General features: G+C 38.5%; 1 protein-coding gene across 1 annotated transcript in view; it reads right to left on the bottom strand.

Moving 5' to 3' along the window:
- The window catches only part of ESR1 (estrogen receptor 1), a 104,218-nt gene extending 84,699 nt beyond the window's left edge, over nucleotides 1–19,519 (bottom strand). Inside the window, 2 exon segments of the mRNA XM_056488587.1 lie at nucleotides 17,384–17,888; nucleotides 19,480–19,519. Of these exon segments, the coding sequence (XP_056344562.1) occupies nucleotides 17,384–17,888; nucleotides 19,480–19,504 (530 nt within the window). The 5' untranslated portion in view covers nucleotides 19,505–19,519.
- Nucleotides 19,520–22,365: the final 2,846 nt, after the last annotated feature.

Here is a 22,365-nt window from a genome sequence, read left to right as displayed (position 1 = left end):
CTAGTTCTAAGCTGTGTCCTAGCTTTTTAAGGCCAGACCCTGTTAATACACAGTGATGTAAAATATAATTACTGATTGTGTATGTTGTAGAGGTTCTCCAGAAAATTACATATGCTAGAAATATCAGAATCACAGAATTTGGGTTGGAAGGTTGGTTAAAGATCATCTATTTCTAACCCTCCATCCATGGACAGGGACTCCTTTCGCTAGCCAGGTTACCCAGAGCCCTTTCCAGCCTGGTCTTGAACCCCTCCAGGGATGGGGAGTTCATGTGAGAAACAGTAAGAAAGAAAACCTGAATAGATTGTTCAGTTCAATTTGGGACACCCCCACCAAAGTGATTTTCAAAATTATTTAATTTCTCAGATTCTACAGCTCTTCTTTCAAGCAAGGACAACCATAAACATGCAGCATCTAAGTAACTCTTGGGCATCACCTCTGAAAATTTATGTTAAAGGCTATAAAGGCTGTCATTTTTCTTTATGTCCAAAGCATAGAAACTGTAAACTGCTGCCAGACAGGCAGTCTAGCTCTCCTTTCATTTCTGAACATAGATGTTGAGGCCCAGAGAAGAAAATTAATGCTGTTCAACATAGTCACAAGACTTGAGATGGGAGGAGGCCAGGAAATGCAGAGTGAGGAAGGAAGGATCCCAACTGCGTGGTCACACTGGTTTGCAAATCCAGCCACAGGAATTGTGACCAGTAATGTGACAGGGGAAGAACTGCTCCTTCAGTGGCAGCTTTCAGTTGATCAGACTAATGGTTACATTACAACAGAATAAAGAGCAGATTGAAAACTGGACCATGCTCTTTTCCTCATTCCTCTAGATCTCTTTTCTGCAGATCTTTCTTCATGTGCAGGTTTCTCAGTCATCATCAGTACTAACTGAGTAGTAAATACTAAGTTTTACATATCCAAATTCTCTAAATTATCCCAAAGTAGTTAAATTATTTATTCAGATAATGTTCACAGATTAATTTGCATATGGTGACTATGCAATCAAGAGAAAGCAAAGAGAACATGGCTCATGCAAGGTAGGAAACACATTCATGTAGCCAACTGCACATAATGCATGGTTGCAACACAGCTTGTTGGCATATTTTTGGGGTAACTTACACAACAGTGTGTGAGAAATTAATTCCATGAGAAATACATAAACTTGCCTCGTGTTGGTGATAACTTTGTTTCCATACATTAAAGAGTTGCATTTGACTTTGGCAAGTCCATATCATCTATTTGTGGCACTTCTTATTCCTCACAGCAGCACAGAATAAGTTCAAGTCCTTCACAGGTGCCACAATAACACCTCATTAATCTTCTCACTTTTTATTGTTGTTAGACAGTAATTGCTCCCTGCCCTTTAAATTACAAAGGAAGGAAAAGGTCTATTAGACAAATTAATGTAGAATTAAATGTACAGTATTATGGACACAAGAGCCACACTTCTGGGAGACACCTAATACCAGACTACCAGACACCAGGAACTCCTGCTGAATATTCATTTTCCAGATATGCATGCCTCTTATAGATGAAGGAGAAAATAATCTGCCCAGGTTTCAGAAAACTCATTTACTCATTTTTAGCTTTGTTGCATACAGCTGAATGTTGGAAGTGGATGTTGCACTATGCTTAGCACAACAAACCTATCAACCCACCGTGTTCCAGTCCACGCCTCGACAGGAAAGCAGCAGCTCAATGGAGCTGAAGCTGCAGCTGATGTCAGCACATCCCTCCTCAAATCTGTTCTGGGAAGATCAGCAGGATCCTATCCCAGCCCCATAATCTCATGGCACTTGACCTGCAAGAGCCAGCAGCAATGACAACTTTCACCCGAAACACCTAAAATATTTTGCATTTTCTCACACCTAAATGGTGCCAAGAGCTTCCAACACTCTGTTTTAGACATTAGTATTCCAGAAAATTATCTGAATGAGCAGCAAGTTAGGAGAAAACACCAGGCTCTCATCTAAGCTTAATGTGATATAAATATGACCAAAATTAATGCTTGATGTTCAAATAGTCCATGTATTTAAAAATATATCTGCACATGGTGAAGTACCAGGTGCTGCACTTGGGTCACAATAATCCCATGCATCGCTCCAGGCTTGGGGCAGAGTGGCTCAGAGCTGCTCAGTGGTGAGGAACTTGGGGGTGCTGTTTGACAGCTGCTGAACGTGAGCTCAGGTGGCCAAGAATGCCAGTGGATCCTGGGCTGGATCAGCAATAGTGTGGCCAGGGCAATGATGATCCCCCTGCACTCAGCACCAGTGAGGCCACACCTCTAATCCCATGTCCAGTTAGGAGCCACTCATTTCAAAAAGGAGTGTGCTGGAGCAAGTCCAAGAAAGGGTGTAAGTCTCATGAGGAGCAGCTGAGGGAAATAGGGTTATTTATTCTGAGAAGACTCTCTACAGCTGCCTGAAGGAGGCTGAAGTTAAGCAGGGGTCAGTCTCTTCTGCTGTCTCAAGTGAAAGGACAAGAGCAAGTGGCCCTAAGTTATGTCAGGCGAGGTTCCAAAAAGATTTAAAAAAATAAATCACTGAAAAAGTGGTTAGGCATTGGAATAAGTTGCTCAAAGAGGTGGTGGAGTCACTGTCTCAAGTGTTCAAGAGGCATCTGGATGTGGCACTTGGGGATAGAGTGTTGGGGTGATTGTGGTAGTGCTGGGTTGATGGTTGGACTAGATGATCTTGAAGATCTCTTCCAACCTTGATCATTCTGTGATTCTGTGATATCAAAAGTGTTCTATAAAACAAAAAGGAAGATATTTCAATTATTGCCCATAAGCCTCTGTTCTTTGATTTATTCTGGTTTGGTTTTAATTTAGAATTAATTAATAAAAATATTTTGAAATATCACTAACTTCTACAATTGTACTGTCTTTTTTCATTAGTTCCATCTAGGACCACAGCCACTTCATTTCACATACATATTCATGTGAATTTACAGATCAAAAAAGATAAATAATTACAAATAATTCTTGTCCATTGCCAAATCCAGAATCCTAAACCAAGTCATTTCGATCAGGTAATTTTGAAAAGTATAACACATAAAACGGAAAGATAAGCCAACAATGCAGAGATTCTCAATTAATATATCTTAACTGTTTCCTCATTCTGCAGCCTCAGCGCTGCTCCACAAGCCCCAGTGGGAACTGCCATATGAGACATTCTTGATTCCTGTTTTCACTTGCTGATAACCCTGGTAACCTTGCTGGAGAACCCTCTGCATTCCTACTTAAGAGCTCAGCTCCCTTCCAGCTGCACTCTCTGGATCACACACCCGTCAAGAACTGAGCAGTGGTGCAAGTGTACACACAGCAGCAGGCTTGGAAAGGTAAGCACACATAACTCTGCTTTGTGGGCAAAGAGAACTCTTGCTGCTGCACATGCAGTGAGTCAGAATATGAGAAATGTGTAGGGAAGGAGAGAGAGTATTCAAATATCCACCAAAAACAACAGGCATCAAATTTTAGCTGAGCTTTTCATGTATTAATAGGAACCTGCAAGTAGGTTTTGGTTTATTAAATTTGATAATTATTCAAAGCACTTTCTAAAAAATATTTGGATTCTTTTTTGTTTAATGAGACAGGAGATATTTTTCTGAATCTGTCAGATAGAGTTCACTTAAACCCTATGATTTATGTGTACAAATGCAAAAGGCAAAAGATCATATTCTCAGACAAGAAATTGAACCGGCACAAACTTTTTTCTAAGACCTTGACCTTTATTTTGAAATAAAAATTTTAAAAAATTTAAATGGAAATTTCAAGCTTAGCAGCAAGGTTCCTAATGCAGTATCTACTTCTGCTTTAAAATTCATCAATTCTTCTTGAAAATACTCTGTAAATTCAAGGTAGCCTTGCTAAATTGATGAATCACAATAGTTCAGCCTTCTGTTATGGATGCTCTCATCATCACAAATTCATTTGGTCAAAAATACAGTTGAAATGGGCTTATAGATTATATCTATGCAAAATCATATTTAATAGCAATTACTCCAGTGCAGTAATAATTCCATTCAGTATTAGACTTCAGCTAACAGCATGAGGATTAATATCATCTGAGTTTCTGCATCAGTACTGAATTTCAAACCTATCCCAGGACCTCTGATTGCAAGGACAAAGTAATTTTTTACTCTATCTTTTACATCCTGTTCCTTTTCTACAGAGCAGCTGTGCATATATCTAACGGTAGAAACAGCACCCCACATCTTCAGAATATCCAAGGATTAAACAGACAAATAAAATAGCTTGAAAGAGAGTCACAGTGCTATGGAAATCTAAAGAATAAAAGTAGCTTTTCAATTAATTTTTCCCCATGTCAATTTTAGTGCAGAGCCTAACACAGACCAAAAAAACCCAAAAAAACCCAACCCCCCTCCCCCCCCCCAAAAAAAAAAAGCCAACAAAAAAAACCCCAAAAAACAAACATGCAATTAGACAGCATGCACCAATCACTTCCCAGTTGCAGAAATACCTGTTCTAAACCTTTCTGCAGTGATTCTGAGATCATGATTCATAATATGCAGTAAATGAAACTTCCATTCCATTCTTTGTTGGGACAACTGAGTTTAAAATAAAGGTAGTGATTTCAGATTTATTAAGCACTGAAATACTTTACTACATTTCCATTAGATACATATTTCTTTTTTTTAATTTCTACTTAGCCTATTTTTGTGGGACTAAGATCTGGCATCACACTTTTCAAGGAATCTCAGCTCTCACAAAAACAGTCTTTAATATCTCTCACACTTAGAATGTTCAATGAAAACTCTGATTTTGAAACTGGGATTCAGGATTGGCCATAGGACAGGAGTCTTGTCCTTATTTTTTTAAAATTTGTCCTCTGATGTCATCAGAAAAGGATCAAGTAGTTGGCAGGTCCATACCTGAGGAATTTCTCTGGGACAAGGAGAACTTCCCCGAGTAATCTGGAAGCAAATTGACCGTAACAAAGAGTGCCTCCAGACTTCATCCATTTTAGGCTACTACATGACACAAACATGGCTCTCATCAGAATTCATGGAATGGTGGTCTTGGAGACCTGTTCTCATTTATTTCTTACCATGTCTTCCCTGTAATGAACAAGACAAATCATTTTGCTCTTCTCCTCTGGTTTTTAGTTTTGGAATAACCTAGGACTGTGCAGAAGCGGGGCCAGTCTCATAGGCAATGCAGCTTTCAGGTTGCTTGTCATTTCCAGACAGATCCACATTTGTTGACAATAAAGTGAATTAGAGAGAGAGGAAACAAGGCATTTATGAGTCAGAAAATGGGTCCTACATGAAAAAAGCTTGAAGCTATTAATACCTAAAGCTGCCATTTTAAAAATTATTAAAAAGCTGGTGCTATCCATACAACAACATTTTAAATCTTGAAAAGGCAATCTTTGTCCAAAGTGATATTCTTAAATACTTTTTAAACAAAAAAGAAAGGGGGGGGGGTGTTTACTGACAGCATTTTTTATTCGCTTATGTACTGATTTTTGTACCAAAATGCATCCCTCTCTCTGCAGAGTAAGTTCTTCAGTGCTTTGCTGAAATAAAAGCAGAAAAATCTTTCATCTTGAACAAAAATACAGTGAACTGAATGTAGTATGCAAGAGTTCATGACAAAAGAAAATTAACTCCTTGTTTCTGTGCAGTCATCTCTTATCTACCTATGGAATAAATAAATGCAAGGTAGCTGAACATACAATTCCTTATAAGGACTGAACTGGAAATATATTGATGCTCCATTCTTTCTGAGAAATATGCTGGGTATGTGTGTTTAGCAAGCTTGTAAACAATTTTTGTTCCATTTCAAATACTGTATTTAGCAATACCATTGCTAGTTTCCAAACCCCTACTCACTGACTGAGAACCTACTCAATATTTTATTTCTTTTCACCCTTACTCATGTGTAGCCTCATGTCCTCTTTCTTATGAGCCTGCAATGGAAACAGTGCTGTCGATTTTTTACATGTGATTTTCAGTTCATTAGTACAGAAGGATACTTTACAGGCACCAGTAAATGTTCACAGGGGTCCTGTATGGTAAAACAGCAGTCTCTTCATTTCACAGGTTAGGACATCAGGCAGAGAGAGGGAGAGTTTTATGCAAAATTAGTTCTGGCATGTTTCAGCTTTAGCAAGGCTGCTGAAATGATCTCACTCATAACTTTATTTTCTCTATGCATATGAGAAATACCAAGGCCTTAGGCAATTAAAATAATCAAAATCCAGTCAGTTTTTGTGAGTGGCAGTGGTTTCAGCAGTGATGGAAGCTCGTGTACAGCACCAACATTGGCCACAGTGGGCCTTTGATCAAACCAACAGCCGGGCTAATCCATTTCCTTCTGGCTAAATCTGCAACAGACAGCAACAAAATGCAAGAGTTGCACATATGTGTTGGGAGGAAGATTGTTCCACATGAGCCAGCTCCATACTCCATTTCTCCCTGTGGGCCTTTTTATTTCTCCATGTTTTGCTAACATGCACTTGCCCTGTTTCCATGTTTATAGCCCATTCCCAGTCCAAGTCACATTGCCCAAGAATATTTAAATTCCACTATTTATCTCCAGTTCAGACTTCTTCTGGAGTTTCTTCTTCAGCTTCTTCAGTTCTGGAGGTTCTCCATCATCTTACTTTTGCAGTTCATCTCAAACTCTTCCATGAACTTATACTTAATCTATTTTCTACTACTAAAGCATTCCTTCCTCCTCTGTGTTCTGTCTCACAGCCTGCTGCAGCATCTCACCAGAGATTCAAAGTTTCTACCTCATCAGATCCATCATATTTCTGCACTGGCCCCATCCTGTTCATTGAGACCACCTTTATTTTTTTCTCAGCCCATCTTTCCATACTGAAAGCTCATTTTTTTTACTGCATTTTGCTGATATGGCTTTTGCCAAACACAGAACAAAGGCACTAAAAGCACAAGAGAGATCAATTTTCTCAATCCCAGTGAAGTGTGATGGGGCTGCAGTGATGAAATATAAGGTGGATGATGACTGCTAGTCTCAACAGACTTTTATCAGCAGTTGAAATTTGGCAATCTTACAGTAGTATTCATGGGCAATCAATACTGAGGTGAATATTTCAATAACAACAGAGATGAAGGGAGAAACTGCACCCCTATCATGGTAATGACATACTGAGCTGGGAGACAGGGAGAATGCAAGGTGATGGGTTTGCTGCAGAGCAAGGCTCCCAATAAGGTGGACCTCAACAGGCTGGAGAAATGGCCCAGCAGAAATCTCATTAATTTCAGCACTGGAAAACACCTGGAATAGAATAACCCCCTGCAGAAATACAGCAGGGGCTGGGCTGTACTAACATGAACATCTACAGGAGACTGAGAGCAGAGCTGGTTCCCTGTCCTTGGCAGCTGCAAAACTGCTTCCAATTTGGGGCTTCCAAGCTGAAGCCAGCTTTTGACAAACTGGAGCAAGTCCAGGGACAGCCACTAAGATGAGGAAGGGCCTGGAACAAATGGCATATGAGGAGATGCCGAGGGAACTGGATTTGTTCAGTTTTCCAGAGAGAAGGCTAAGGCAGGATTTATTGCTGTCTTCAACAGTATAAAGGGACATTCCAAAGGGAACAGAGCCAGACTCTTCTTGGAGCACACCATGAAAGGACGAGAGACATCCGACTCATCTTAATGTGAAGAATATTCTAATTATATATTAGGAAAAAACTTTTTCACAATGAGAGTGGTTCAGCACTGTAACAGATTGCCCTGGGTTGATGTGGAGCCCCCATTCCTGGGTTTCTACAAAGCTCCACTGGATAAGGGCCTGAGAAACCTCATCTGGCTTTGAAGTGAGCCTGGCTTTGAGCAAGATGTTGACCAGATAATCTTCGAACTTACTCACCCATTCAAACTTACATTACTCTGTGATTCTCATCTCTCAGTAAACTGCCCCTGCCCACAGTAATATTTGCAGAGAAAATCCTTTTGAAATGTCACCCAGCTGTGCAATGAAGCAACTTCACACATTTTGTCAGAGAAGGATGCTCTTGCAATCAGGCCAATATGCAATCACTGGGAAAGGATGGAGCATGTATGGTACATAAAATTTCGTATAATTTAGCTATCAAATGCAAACAAATTCCAAATGTGAATAGTGAGATGTTTCAAGAGTTTGTAGCTTAAATTTGAGCAAAATTTCTGGGGAAAAATTAAAGAAAAATAACCCTAATTTGACAGCATTCCCCCACTACCAAGTCTTAGGTGAATGTACACCTATAATACAGTGGTGTCTAGGATGCTCAGTAAAAAGGTTACGGAGTCTTTGCCATGAGGATAGCAAAATTTTCTTTTCCCTTCATGATATTTAGAAATTTGAGTGATTTTTGTCAAAATGCATTTTAAAAAATTTACCTGAGACAATCATCTAACATGGAAAATGTAAGTCAAAGCTAAAGAATATAAGTAAGCAAAAAAGAGAGGAACCTAGTTAGACTTAACAATAAACAGTGTTACTAGAAATGCCAGTAAATAAAGTTGAGTTTTATTCTGGGATGTTTAAAAATTTCTCTGTAAAATCAAATTTCCTTCCAATTTGTTTGGCTTTTTTTGTGGCTTGAATCAAGGAAAAAATAGAACCAACTTACTGATGTTCATCCTGCTTTAAAAAATATTTGACTCCTTAAAATGGGATACATCTGGCAGATATTCCAACATGTTAACTGGTTCTGATATTATTACCATCAAACACTCAGCTACATTATTTTATATGGGTTTCTATCTCACCACCTTTCTCCGTGAACATAACTAGAATACTCTCACCACTTCCAGGGTTTGCATGCTCTGTCTCTAATTGATATTCCTGTAGATTAAAATTTGGATTATATTTCTCATAGCATGGCAAGAATAAGCTAACATACTTTTCAACCCATAAATTCTAAATAATCCAAACCACAAAAAGGTATTGCAAGGTAATAAATCTGCTACAGTGGCTCATATGTTGGCAACATACTTATTTTTCCTTGCTTGTGGTTATCAATATGGCTGAAGGACAAGTATCATTTTACTGCAGGATGGAAGCAAACAGACAAAGCTGCCCTTTGACCTATTAGCTCCCCAAAAGCAGCTGGATTTGCTGTGCACTCTCAGAGTACTCTTTTGCCACAGCTAAGTTGCCTGAAGACGAGGGTTCTGTGATATGTAATTTGAAACAGAGATCTCACTATCAAGTCCAAGCTGCAACTAATAATGAAAGCAGGGAACACTTATTTGAATTAATTTCTTTTAGACACCAACTGATACAAGTTATTCAGTAATGACTAGAGGCTCCTTAATCAAGATGGCTTAGCAAACGAAATTATTTAAGAATGTTTACTGGCTTTATAAACTGAAAACAGAGATGGCAGGGTATTATGTGACATTTTCTTTTTGCCAAAGATCAGGTTTTATAGTACTTGTCTTCAACAGTAAAATTACATTTTTTTTAGAGTTAGCACCTTCCAAACTTCCATCTGTTTACAGATCAACTTGAAGAAGGAAAAGGAGTAAGTTTCTAAACCAGAAACCAGAATATGTCAATGAAGAGGTGGAATGCAAGAAGCTCTGCCTCGGGATGGATGTGGAGCCAAGTGAGAGCCACAGGTCAGGATTAAAGGGAGGGCAGGGGCAGGTGACATCATAGTGGAGGTCTGCTGCAGGCCACCTTATCAAGAAGGTCCAGAGGAGGACCATGAGGATGATCAGAGGGATGGAGCACCCCTCCTTTGAGGAGAGGCTGAGAGAGCTCAGGCTGTTCAGCCTGGAGAAGAGACCTTATAGTAACATTAAAGTACCTAAAGGTGGACTACAAGAAGGCCAGTGAGGAACTTTTTACAAGGGCATGTAGTGACAGGACAAGGGGAAATTATCTTAAACTGAAAGAGGGTCAGTTTATCAGTTTATCAGTCAGACTGGATATTAGTAAGAAATTCATTGCTATGACACTGATGAGGCACTGGAACAAGTTTCCCAGACAAGTTATAAATGCCTCATCCCTGGAAATGTTCAAGGCAAGTTTGGATGGAGCTCTGAGCAACCTGGTCTAGTGAAAGGTGTCCCTGCCCATGCCAGGTGACTTGGAACTAGTCTTCCCTTTCAACCCAAACTTCCATGATTCTATGACCTTTCACTGATTTTTGAATTAATAGATCTTATCTCATAAGCCTGAATTACATTTAAAATAAAAAAGAAAAATAAAAGGGAAATAGAAAGAAAGCAGTAGGTATTACATATTCCAATTTTAGCAGAACTACATGCAAAAACCACAGTGAAGGCTATTTGGAAAGCTACTATGAGTTTCTCAGCCTTGTGATTTAAGATTTGGGACCTAAATCTTATGCTACACATTCTTCTGCAGCTGCTGCTTTCTGCACAGCATCTTCCTAATGATTTTTATTCATCATGAGTTGAGCCTTTTCCTGGGTCGCAGTAAATTTCCCTTCCCTCTTTTTCCAGCTTTGATGTTCCCTTTGTAGCATCCTAGAAAGTTTTATATAACCATCTTGTACTAAAATCAGTACTAAAGTATGCTGAGGGATCAAAGCACTGCATGATAGAAAGTACTAAAAGAGGGAGAAAAGACTGGAAGTAGCAATGAAATTTGCACTGGACATTTGCTCTGCAGATTGCTGAGAAACTGGAAAAATCTTCAATGTAAGAATACAGCTTTTCCCTATATAGTCAGTTAAAAGTAATTTCCTTAATTAGATAGTATGATCAAGGTGAAAAAATCTCCACACTGCTTACTCACATAGCTTATGAATGCAAGGTGAAAATTCATGGGCATTAAATGCAGCCCAGTGCTGCCCTGATGCTCTGTCATCCTCAGAGGAGGAGAAGGTTTCCCTTTAGCATGCAACAGCTCCTTGCACTGATTATCCCTGGCTCCTGGGAAGGTCAGTTCTGGCAGCTGACAGCATTGTGGGTCAGCAGCACATGGCACCAGAATGTGGCACATTTCACCCATGTTGTCTAACTCGAGGGGAACTGCATCCTTGAAGAGTTGTAGAAAACCCACTGGATGTAAGGTGGTTACATGCACACTGTTCACTGTTAGTCATCAACTGCTTTTTCAAGAAGTCCTCTTAGCTACTTACAACTTTCAGCCTTTACTGCTATTTTTCACTTTTACCAATGCTGTCCATGCAGTGAGCCATCTTTTCTTATTTCTTATTTATACAGGTGCTGGCTGTTGTGTCATTAGTTAAGACTGCAATGGTTGGAAGACCATTACAATTGTTATGTACATGTATCAAATAGGACAGTCATATTTAAGCTCTCTATCTTCTGAGGACCATATTCCCTTTTTCTAGTAAAGGGTTAAAATAAAACTCTTAATAAGTCGCTCCTGAATCCAATCTTGTTATCAATATCTTATCAAGGAAATTGTTATCCTGCAGATTCTTGTATCTAGCAGGTATCACTCATGCATTGATAGTCTTGCTCAAGAATATCTCGAGTGAGATGAAGTAAGATGCTTCCCAGCAAGTGGAATCTGAGCTTGGCAGAAAAGCAGAAATGCCTTACCTTTCCCAGTGTCACACTGATCAGGGCTCCTAATGAGCTGTGGTGAATTCTAACCTTTTGCAAGTCACTGGAAAGGCCACTCAGCCTCAGATGTGACTTCTCCCTGTACAGCAAATGTTACGAACAGTCCCTGCAATGAATGCAATGAATGCACTTCAAATGAGAATGTTGAAGGACAGCATCTCTGCTTTAATCTCTGTTCTGATGCCTGAATAGATAATAGAAAACTCCTTGCAGACAGACCAGAGAGTTCATGATTCATTTCAGTGTTTCATTGTCAACAATATCAAATTACAAAAATTTCCAAAATCTCAATTTGTTAGGAAATGTGGATGCACTTCAGTTGCAGGACTCTTCTCTTGTGGTTTTCTGGAGCAATGCCTTAGATCTGGTCAGCCTATCTTGTTGGTTTAATAAAAAATGCTGGCATCTGATGTTCACTTTGCAATTGCAGAAGGAACTGATGCCAGCAGCTAATGCTTTCCATATCAGAGCAGATATGGCCAGCAGTGTTTGTTGTTTCAATAGCCTCAGAGCAAGAGTGATCAAGGCCAGTGACACAGAGTCAACTCCCCATCTCCCTTTCCAGGGACATCATGCAGTGTCTGTGTGAAGGAATATTACAGAGCTGCTTTTTTTTTTTTTTTTTTTTTTTTTGGTTCTTTACAGGAGATGTATGAGTGGGATTAATTTCAAGTAACTTTGGATATCACTGGGTATTCATCTTCATCCAATAGCTATCTAGAATAGAATTTAGCCATCTTATATAATACAGGAAGATAAACTTGACTAATGCACTTGGTCTACTTTAATCAGGTGCTCTAGAAAGAGACAATGTGCATTATCAGTGTCTCTTTCTCTCTGTGCCTCTCAGACTAACAAGGGGGTCCATGTGCAGGTTTGATGCTGCTGTCAATGCCATTTGAGGTGTTCCAGGTGGTGACCCTCACTGACACACAGCTCCTACTCCAAAAAGTATAGTTACCCAGCAGGTCCTATGTCATATCTGCTAGACATATCTGACCTTCTGGCCTCTCAAACAGCAGCAGAAGCCTAAGGAACAGGGAAATGAATACAGGCCTAGGTGTCTACATTTGATCAAATGAACCCCATTCACACAGCCTGTCTGAACAGCCATGGGTTTAGATACAAATTTCAAATCCTTTTGGGAAGGACTTGGTATATGGAACACTTCCTATGTCTGTAGTTTATGCAAAAAATATAACTGCTGCAGAAATGAAGCAGGTTTTCTTAAATGAGAAGAGAGAGCAAGTGAGATCCATCTACCTGCCTTGGCAGAAAGGAGGGTAATGAGGAAGCATGACAGCTCTTTCACCTCTTTCCACCACTGTCTGCCCTTATTCAGGGGCACAAGGAGGCACAGATCACACGTGCTCCTCAACAGTGCAGATTGGTGATTTTATGGTGCAGGCACATTGCAGCAGGATCCACACCAGCACATGCTCCAAGGGCTGCAGAAACTCCAAAGTGGGTTTGCACAAATCCCTCATAATTGTCATGTGTAAGCATCTCAGAGCACTTAATGGGCTTATCTTTACAGCATTTCCATGAGATAAGAAACTATCCATGAGACAACTCCATGTTTTTCTGTCTCTTTTATTACAGTCATCAATTGCTGCAAAATTGTCAGAGATATCAGCACAAGGCTGGAAAACAGGAACACTCCAAGTGTTCAAGAAAATGCATGAACACTTGAACTGTTCAAGAAAGGACCTCTGAGCAGATTGATGTTTTAGAGAAAAATAAACAAAAAAGGAAAGCAAAATACTACCTTACATCACACTCCCTGTTATGAAATACTTCATGCTACACTTTAAAAAAATAAGAAAAGAAAAATAATCTTTGAACTTTGCACTTATTTTAACACTTTTGATTTTAAAATTTGGAAAAAAACTTAGTTTTGAACTCAGCATGGACAGCTAGAGAAATTCACAATTAATCAGACAAGGTTAACAAATCTTATGTATTTGGTTACGTAACTATTTTTGCGACCGATGGATTTATGAATTACGACAGAAAAGGGATCAATCTACATCTGTAATTTTTCTCAATTTTTGCAAGCATTAAAATTAAAGCTGTGATCATATTGATTAGAACAGCAGACTCAATTGCTGTTTGATAATTGTGGCTAATGCTAAACAAACACTTTTTGGCATTAATCTAAACATATTGCCTGAAGTATTAGAAGATACAAACTAGTCTCTAAAGTGAGGGAGCAATTAATCTGTTACTGTGTTTGTACACTGATTTGCCCAGCCTCTGTCCCTCTCTACAGACTGACAGACAGCTTTCTCATCAGGGAGCAGGAGGTGCAGTCTCAGTGGGACATCACAAGAATGTCACACACTTGCAGAGCAAAAAGGACATTCTGCTGTTGCTTGTAGGAATCTACCGAGGTAAATTAGCTACTGAAAGACTCGATATTTCCCTGAGTGGATCAAAACTTGCTGAAAAGTGAGAGGAAATAAGCAGAAATTACCTGAACTCAAATTCAATAGTTAAGAACAAAAGAAATATTTATGTTAATTACTGTAATAGTCATGAGTACAAGATTTCCTGTAATAATTATCAACCATTAGTCAGCATTTAATAATAAAAAAACCCACTACTAAAAATTATCAATAAAGTTTTTAAAATTAGATTTGACATTGTCAGAAAAGAAAAAGGTATTTTAGTTTGGCTACCTATAAAAATAGCCACAAAATCAGCCATAAAATGGGTCTAGGTATAGATAGCACAATTTGAGTTAATTAAGCCCTTTTTCTCCAGCTTCTCAAATTCTGATGCCTCATGATTTAGAGATTCCAGAAGGAACATTACTATATTTATTGCAGCCTTTTAAAACCATTCTTTTCATGTATCATTATATTCTTCAGCTAGATATAGATGCCTGCCAGTATCTCACAACAAGACTAACTCTTTTAGAAAAAAGAGTAACTATTTGAAACAAGATATAACTTCAGAATTAGCAGACATAGTTATAAAGCTATAAATACATATCTGTCTATAGGCTGTATGATTTTGAACACTTATTAACAAAATAAAAGATATTAAAAGTTTTCCTTACCACGTACAGTAATTTTTTACTTTTGTGACTGAAGATTTTTAACATTTTGTCGAAGTATCGAACAGAGTATCATCTCATCTCCAACCTATAGTGTTTATTTATTGTCCTAGATACTTGTATCACTGAATGCAGCACTTGCATGTCAAATTCAGAGTAGAATAGGGTGAGACAAAGCAAATATTTCAGCCGTAAAAGCCAACCAGCACAATTCAGAAAGGTAAATGAGAATTGCAGAAGAGTCTTCCTGGGTCTTAGGTTACATGACTTTTTATAGAAGCAGGCAGCCATATCATAAACTAATCATGATTCATTACAACTTTTTTTAGGGCTTCTGCTTTAAGATTTTTTGCCTTTACCACTCCTACCACTGGTAGGTTGTTCCAGAACCTCACTATTTTGGTAATTAGACATCTTTCAATCTCCAGCATCAATTTATTCATTGTCAGATTACACTGCCCTTTTCTACCATAACCCAACTGAAACCAATGAGACTAGCCAAATAAATAAAGCAAATTGGATTTTTTAGAGAACTTTTCTTAAACCAAATAGTTAGACATTTAAATATTTCCCAGGCAGTGAACACCTATTTAAATTATTTTTGACAGACTACTAATGATTGGACTCATGCCAAAAGACAAGAATAAAGACCTAATGTTTAATGTTGTGAGGGTAAAAACTTTGTAAATACAAACTCACACGAATGAAAAGCAGAAAAAGCAAAGTTTTTAAATAATTTCATTTCAACAGGACCATGCCTGTTAACAAAAGATAATCATAGCAAGCACTTTGAAACACATTTCTTATTACCACATAAGATGCATTCCACAGAGTTATGGCTGGAAGGGGCCATTAAATCATTTGTATAACAGTGTATGCAGATAAACCTGCTGGCATATCCAAGATCATAAATTCACCTAATTACTGCTGCATTAAGCCTCAGCAATTTCAAATGGCGAATACACATCTCCAAGGGTGACACACAACCTTGATCAGAAATGTCAGGAAAAGGGGAATACAGCACTGGTCTCACACGTTTGCTCAAGTTATTAAACTAAAAAAGTATCTTAATTTTATTTTAAAGGGTCTCACCTCAATTCACTGCTTAAAAATTAAAAGAATGCTATTCCCATAGCAACTTTTATGTTCAGGTGGTTTTTAGGTTTGAATCCTCCTGAAGTACAATGCCTGACTATAGAACATTTTCTGACTCTATATTTCAATTTCATAAACTCACTGCTCCACTGTTTAGATGCATAAGGTTGCTTACACACTTCACCATAGGTTTGCACAGGACACTCACCATTAAAAGACAAAAAGTCTTTTAATTGAGCACAAAGTGCAGTTTAACTTTCAAGTTACTGGTAATCATTCAAGATCACTATGCTCTGACATGTACTCTTTCTTCCAGGAAATACTGTATTTGGTTGCACTAAAATGAATTTTGTTTGAATCAATTCAGTTTACAGAGCACTGTATTGGACAATTTAACATAACCATTATCTATCATTTCACCGATCTTTATTCTATCTGCTCCCCCAAACTGCCTAATCCATTGCAATAATGTGCAGTAATTTTGTTTTCTGGGACTGGATTTTACTACCAGATTCTTAGTCAGGCTGAGTTAGACTTAAGAACATAGGTTGCTGTTTATGGTAACATGTTATATTGTGCAAATAAGTCTAGCAGAGTCTGGCCCTCAACATGGGAAAAATTACTTACTTTTATTTTTTCAGAGTTGTTACACTTCTAACAAACTCACCTGTACCTTTCAAATCAACAGAGACCCACAAAGTTCAGAAAAAAGGACATTAACTGTTCACTTTGATTCAGAGAAGCCCAGTATAATAAGCTGACACAAAACTATGCTATAAACACTGCACAAAACATTAGCAGCGTGGGTATTGGTATATATGACGATTTACATTTTTAAAAGCCATAATTCTATCAGTTTCTGTCACTTACTTCAAGAAAAGATGTAATTTTTTTTCACAAATGACAATAAATATTTAAACCGAGGAAATTTATTTTCCCCTTTCAATGATAATTTTATCTTTTTATTCCGGACTAAAAAGAGAAAACAAGAACCAACCTCCTATCGAGGGACAAAAGTACTAAAAACCAGACTGAACAAGTTTCTTTTGAAAAGCAGCATGCCAGGTTTACAGTTAATACATATCGCCCTCCAATGAAAAATGCATGTTAATATGCACAGAGCTCTTTGGATAGCTCGGGAAGGTGGTTACTGACCGAAATACTGTCACTGAGTCAACTCTAACACTTTGATTAAAAAGGATATAGTGCTTCTGAACAACTTCCTATGTAAGCCACTTCTCACAATGCAAAGGAAGACAGAGGAGAAAAATATCCTTACTACCAGCTAAGAGCTGAACAAACAACCACTCACACTGAAAAATGTGTGATGGTGGAAGTCTTTTTACTTCAGACAGTATTATAATGCATCACTACACCGAGTTCATTTGCCATTCTTTAATCAATTACGGTTTCATGTTTTCCCAGGAAATATTTATATCCATTATCTGATTGGGTGTTATTTTTACAGGTTTTCAAAATTTACAGCTACCAGTCACACTGGGCTGTGAATTACAGTTTGTGCTATTCTACGCTATTTCTTATAGTCTAGATATCACCGATGATTCAGTTAAATCACAAGCTCCTTTACACAAAAAGCAAATATTAGGGCATAACGGATTTCTACATTCTAATTTTCTCAGATCATCTGCTTAAATAAGAAAGAAAAAACTCTGCAGCATTTACCTGTAGAAGGCTGGAGGGGCAGCTTCCCTCATCCCAAAGCTGCCCTGATCATTTTCAAGGTAATAGGGTACCTGTTGGCTGTGGTGATGGATGAACGGCGAGAGCTGGGGTGCCGTTTGCAAGAACACCACTGGGCTTGGTGGGACACTGTTCAGTGAGTGAAATCCTGCCAGACTGCTGGACCCAAAAGATTCAGAAGTAGGAGCATAACTGAGCGTAGTAGAGCTGTAGACGGGAGCCGTAGTACCAAAATCATAGGTGGCTCCTTCTGGGTAGTTAAAAACTCCTGTCTTGTTGGTCTCCACATACATGTCGCTGAGCGGTCTTTCCAGGGGAATCTTCAGCTGAGGTCTGCTCAGTGTCTCCAGTTCAGTGCCTTGAATCTGGTGCAGCAGGGTAACTCCAGAGGTTTTGGTGTGAAGGGTCATGGTCAGCACTAATGGCAGTGAGCAAGGAACATATCTGCTTTTACTGTCAACAGCGAGATCGGCAGCTGGCAGTCCACCTAAAAAAAATACCAGAACCTATTCTGAGGCTCAGCAGAAATCATAATAAGGCAGCACTACTCAGGTATTCCTCTAATCTCGGCAAGGAGGAGGATACAAACAAACGCAGAGTGAGCACTGAAAATGCACATTCTCTCTCTCTCTTCTTCCCTCCCTCTGCCTCTCTCTAACTTTTAGGAACTCCTCATCTGCACTAATATGCTTTGCAAGGTGCTGGCTGCCAGCCAGGAACCCTTTCCTTGTGCCGACGCTGGTTTAAACATCACTTCAGAAACAATTAGTTTGGAGTTATACCAAAGAATTGTCCGTCTAAATGTTACTTCATTCTTACTAATCGTTTAATTTTTCACTTCAGGGTACAGTGCTTTGCAGCAGCTAACGGGAAAGAACACTTAAATCCAACCAGGAAGACTAGTCCAGTGGTCAGTCAGATTACTGCCTTTTATTTCCTCAGCAGGCTCCAATCTATCTGTGCTTATCTCCCCCCCTGTTTGATTCATTTTCATGTTTGCTAGAAATATGTAATGTGTACATTGTACTGACCCTGGGCAGGACTGCGCTGTAACCGAGATAGGGCAAAGCAGAATGTGTGTGTGTGTGTGTGTGTGTGCAAGGGCGTGTGTGTGTGTGTGCAAGTGCCCGTCTGTGTGTCTGTCTGTGTGTGTGTCTGTGTATGTTTGTGTGTCTGGGTGTGTGGAGAGCAAGCCCCAGTCAATAAAGCCAGCTCACAAAATTAAAGTGTGCATGGTACCTGTGCAGAAGAGAAGATTTATATTTTCGTCAGCAACAGCAACTTGCGTTTACTAGAGTACTATAATAATAATAAAAAAGCAATGAAAAGCTTCAGACTAGCCTAGAAAATTATGCCTGCTTCTTTTTATTCTGTAAAATGATGAGCTAAACATCACTCACATTTTGCCACAGTTAGGAGATGGTTATTTGATTGCATGATACATAAATTGAATACAGGAAATTCTTTTCCCGAGTCTTGTGAACAAAAGCTTAGCAAACTTGAATTTTGAAATGAGACTACGAAATCAAGTAATCTAAAATAATCAAATAGGATCAGCTTAAAAAAAACCCTGACATGCCTCTCAAAGTTATATTTAGAAAAAAAAAAAAAAAAAGGAAAAGAAAGAACATAATGAAAAGGTGTGGCATGCATGCTTCTTCTTGCAATCTCATTCCATATAATTTTAACTTCGCACAAACCAGTTCTCCTGAGCGAGCTAAATGAAAACCTCCAGAAACTGTTTCAAGCTCTCCAGCTTCATTGCTGTCGTCTGCGGTTCAGTCAATGAAATAGGCTAATGTCAACTCTAAATGCATTAATATATGGGCTCCAGTTAGTGTGCTTTGAATACTAGCAAAACCTATGATATACTTAAACAACTCCACAGTGATTTGGCTCAACCTTCAAAAAACCCAAGAAACTGAAAAACTGAATATGCAGGTCACTTGAAGTGTCAAGAAAAGTTTACTAAAACCGGTTTTATTTTAGAAATAATACTGTGCTTTCAGAACTTGTACTAAAATAGCCAAAGTTTTTTTATATTTTCAAGAATATTCTGAAGCAATATATGTTTTTACCTTCGCAGGCACAGAGCTGAGACATCAGCACACGCACAGCTATGTACTTGATATATTTCCTCACTCACCCAGCCACCCTCCCTACCCTGTTCAAATTTCAGATTGTAGACTTTGATCAAAGAGATAAGCTTGTTTAAATAACACTGGACTAAACATGTTCCCAGTTAAAAAAATAATAATCAGACAACCATACCCAGCAGTTCAGAAAGTCTTCGAAGAGTTATGCTGAAAGTATGCCAGACAGTGTGAGAGAAAATAGAGAGTGTGTGCATGTTCTCTTAGAGTGGGCGACCGTGCATGTGCAGAGACTCACAAAACAGCAAGTAAGCACAGCTCTCAGCAGCCAGGCTGCAGGGCTGCACAGGCTGAAATGAATGGCAGTTAGGAGTTTAAGCCCTTACACCTTTCATTTTGTGCTTTGAAATGCATAGAAAAGGCATTAGCTCTTATTAAGCTGCATAATCTAAGAATTAATATGAATCTACCTGCCACAAAAAGTATCCACTTCTATAGTGTGCTACAAATACATTGAATTTTCTTCTAAAGCATTTTCCAATATGTATGCTCTGTTAAAACTAAAATATTGACATGAAATAAAATGCTCCAGTGTAATAGCTATGCAGAAGATGGACAAAAGAAGTAAGCAAATGGAGAGTTGATTTCTGAGTGTGCCCTGTGCTCCTTTAATGCAATTTTTAAGAACCTCATTAATTATTTTTGGGAGGTGGTATGTTTCCAGGGAGTCAAATATTTACTATTTCCATCAGATGGAAATAGCATCAAACATACTGCAAGGTTAACTTGAACCACCATCATTTCTGCTGTGTACCATTTAAACTAGGGGCCCTAAGAGCAGCCCTCCACAAGCCACAGGCCTCCCACAGAAGGGCTCAGCAATAGACAGCTGCAGAATTCATGCAGCACACAGCCTTGTACACATCTTGAGAGAAAAAAATGTGAGTGCCACAAAAAAGATCTTGGGGATTGGCTGAGAACCTCTGTGACAGCATCCTGTAATGTCTGACTTACTTTTCCTGTGGAAGAAAAGCAAGAGAGGGCAAGTGTGTGGTGGGGGGTGTGTCAAGCCAAATGCAATGAAGAAGATGAACTTTGATTTTTGCATACTGAAAAAAAAAAAAAAAATCAGGCTTTGATTCTGCTTAATATATATGGGATTTTTAGATATAAAGAAACTGTGAAATGCAACATGTTATCAGAGGGTTGTTTTCTCTCTTGTCCTACATGGTAAAGACTGTGCTGCTTGCCCCAAATTAACAAACACTTCAGCCTGCTTTAGAGATGGCACCTGTCTGTGGACTCACCTCTCAGAATAATGAGATCTAGGTTTCTAAAGCCTAGTATTCATGCTTAAAGGTCTGGACTTACTTCACCACTCACTTTAATCTGATCTATTACATGTCAGATTTTACATGCCCTAGAAATACTACAGTATGGGAATGGGTACAGGATACAGCAATGATATTTAGTGCTGTTTAGAAAGAAGTTTATGCAAAGACTTGGTTTTTCTAAATCCCACATCATGTATGCCTTTAAAACTATGCAGACCTCATACAGAAGGGCTTGCCTCATTCACTCTGGTTTTTGGTTTTTTGTTACATGTAGCAACTAGAGAGAGTAAATAAAAAAAAGTAAATAAAAATATTAATTGGCTGCAGCACCTTCCTTTCTAGTGCTAGATAGATGTGTTCAAAATGGGGAAATCTATGTTCTCAGATCTAGTAATTTCTCAACTATTGTATATTCAGCTGAGCCAAGCTGCCCCATGTATTTCTGTCAGCTTAATGAAGGTCATATTGTTATGGAGTTGCTGAGCACATGCTACAGGAGATGCATAGATACATAAAAATAGAGAGGAACTGGTTCTACAAAATCTGAAGATATCTTAACTTGAGATTGGGTATAGATTGGGGGTTTTGCTGTATTTCTGAATAAAATTTGGCTTTGATCCATCCAGATTTATGCCTGCGCAGGAAGGAAAGGAAACAGCATTTAATGAATACTGAAGAAGTAGGAGGGACCAGTCCCTCCTGTGGCTGAGGAGCACTACAGACATGTTAGCAAAGAAGATCAAAGCAGAAACTGCATCTTCATACACAGGGATTTTAATGAGAATAGCTGGGATGAAACAGTGAGGACTCAGGCACTACTCTTCTCATGGAAATGAGAAATTAATAGTTTAGATAAATGAAAGTGAGTGATTAAATCCTGTGTTCCCCTTTTAAAATTTTCAAGCTTTCTGTTTTCCTTGTCTAGATAGGCCAAAGTTCCAGTGCTCAACTAAGATTTTCTAGAGTGGGGAATTTATTCTGATTACAGTAACAAAATATCAAATGAAACAACATTAAATCACATTTCTGCTGCTTTGTGGTTAAAACAGCTCCATTTACAGCTGAAAAATATTTAGTTATGTTTCTAAAGGCAAATTATGCTTATTTTGATTAATTGAGAATAGTTTGTATCTAATTTTTTTTTTTTCGTTTGTTGACAAGTGACAACCATGATCAGATTAAGTTAGCAGACTATGCATAATGCAGTTTGGCTCTACTGGATCATGGGTCCACCATTTCAAAACTGGAACATAGCTTAAAAAAAACCATAAAAGTAGCTTTCTTCCACTGATGTCAAATATTGTGGAACTAGTGAAGTGATCTCAGAAACAGAAAAAAGAAAACAGATAATTAAAAAAATATAGAAGATATTATTTTAACTTCTCTAAATAACTGGAAGGAAGTGTGGGGATTTCAGTGCCATTAACATCAATAATTTTCTATTGACTAGAAATCCTGAAAGGCAGTCAGAGAATGGTAGCAAAATAAGTTCATTTTATAGGATTAAAAAGAAAAAAAAATTAAAGGAAAAAAGAGC

This window comes from Oenanthe melanoleuca, chromosome 3, assembly GCF_029582105.1.
Source record: "Oenanthe melanoleuca isolate GR-GAL-2019-014 chromosome 3, OMel1.0, whole genome shotgun sequence".
NCBI classification, from domain to species: domain Eukaryota; kingdom Metazoa; phylum Chordata; class Aves; order Passeriformes; family Muscicapidae; genus Oenanthe; species Oenanthe melanoleuca.
Note: the sequence above shows the minus strand (reverse complement) of the source record. Positions and strands in the feature narration are given on the sequence as shown.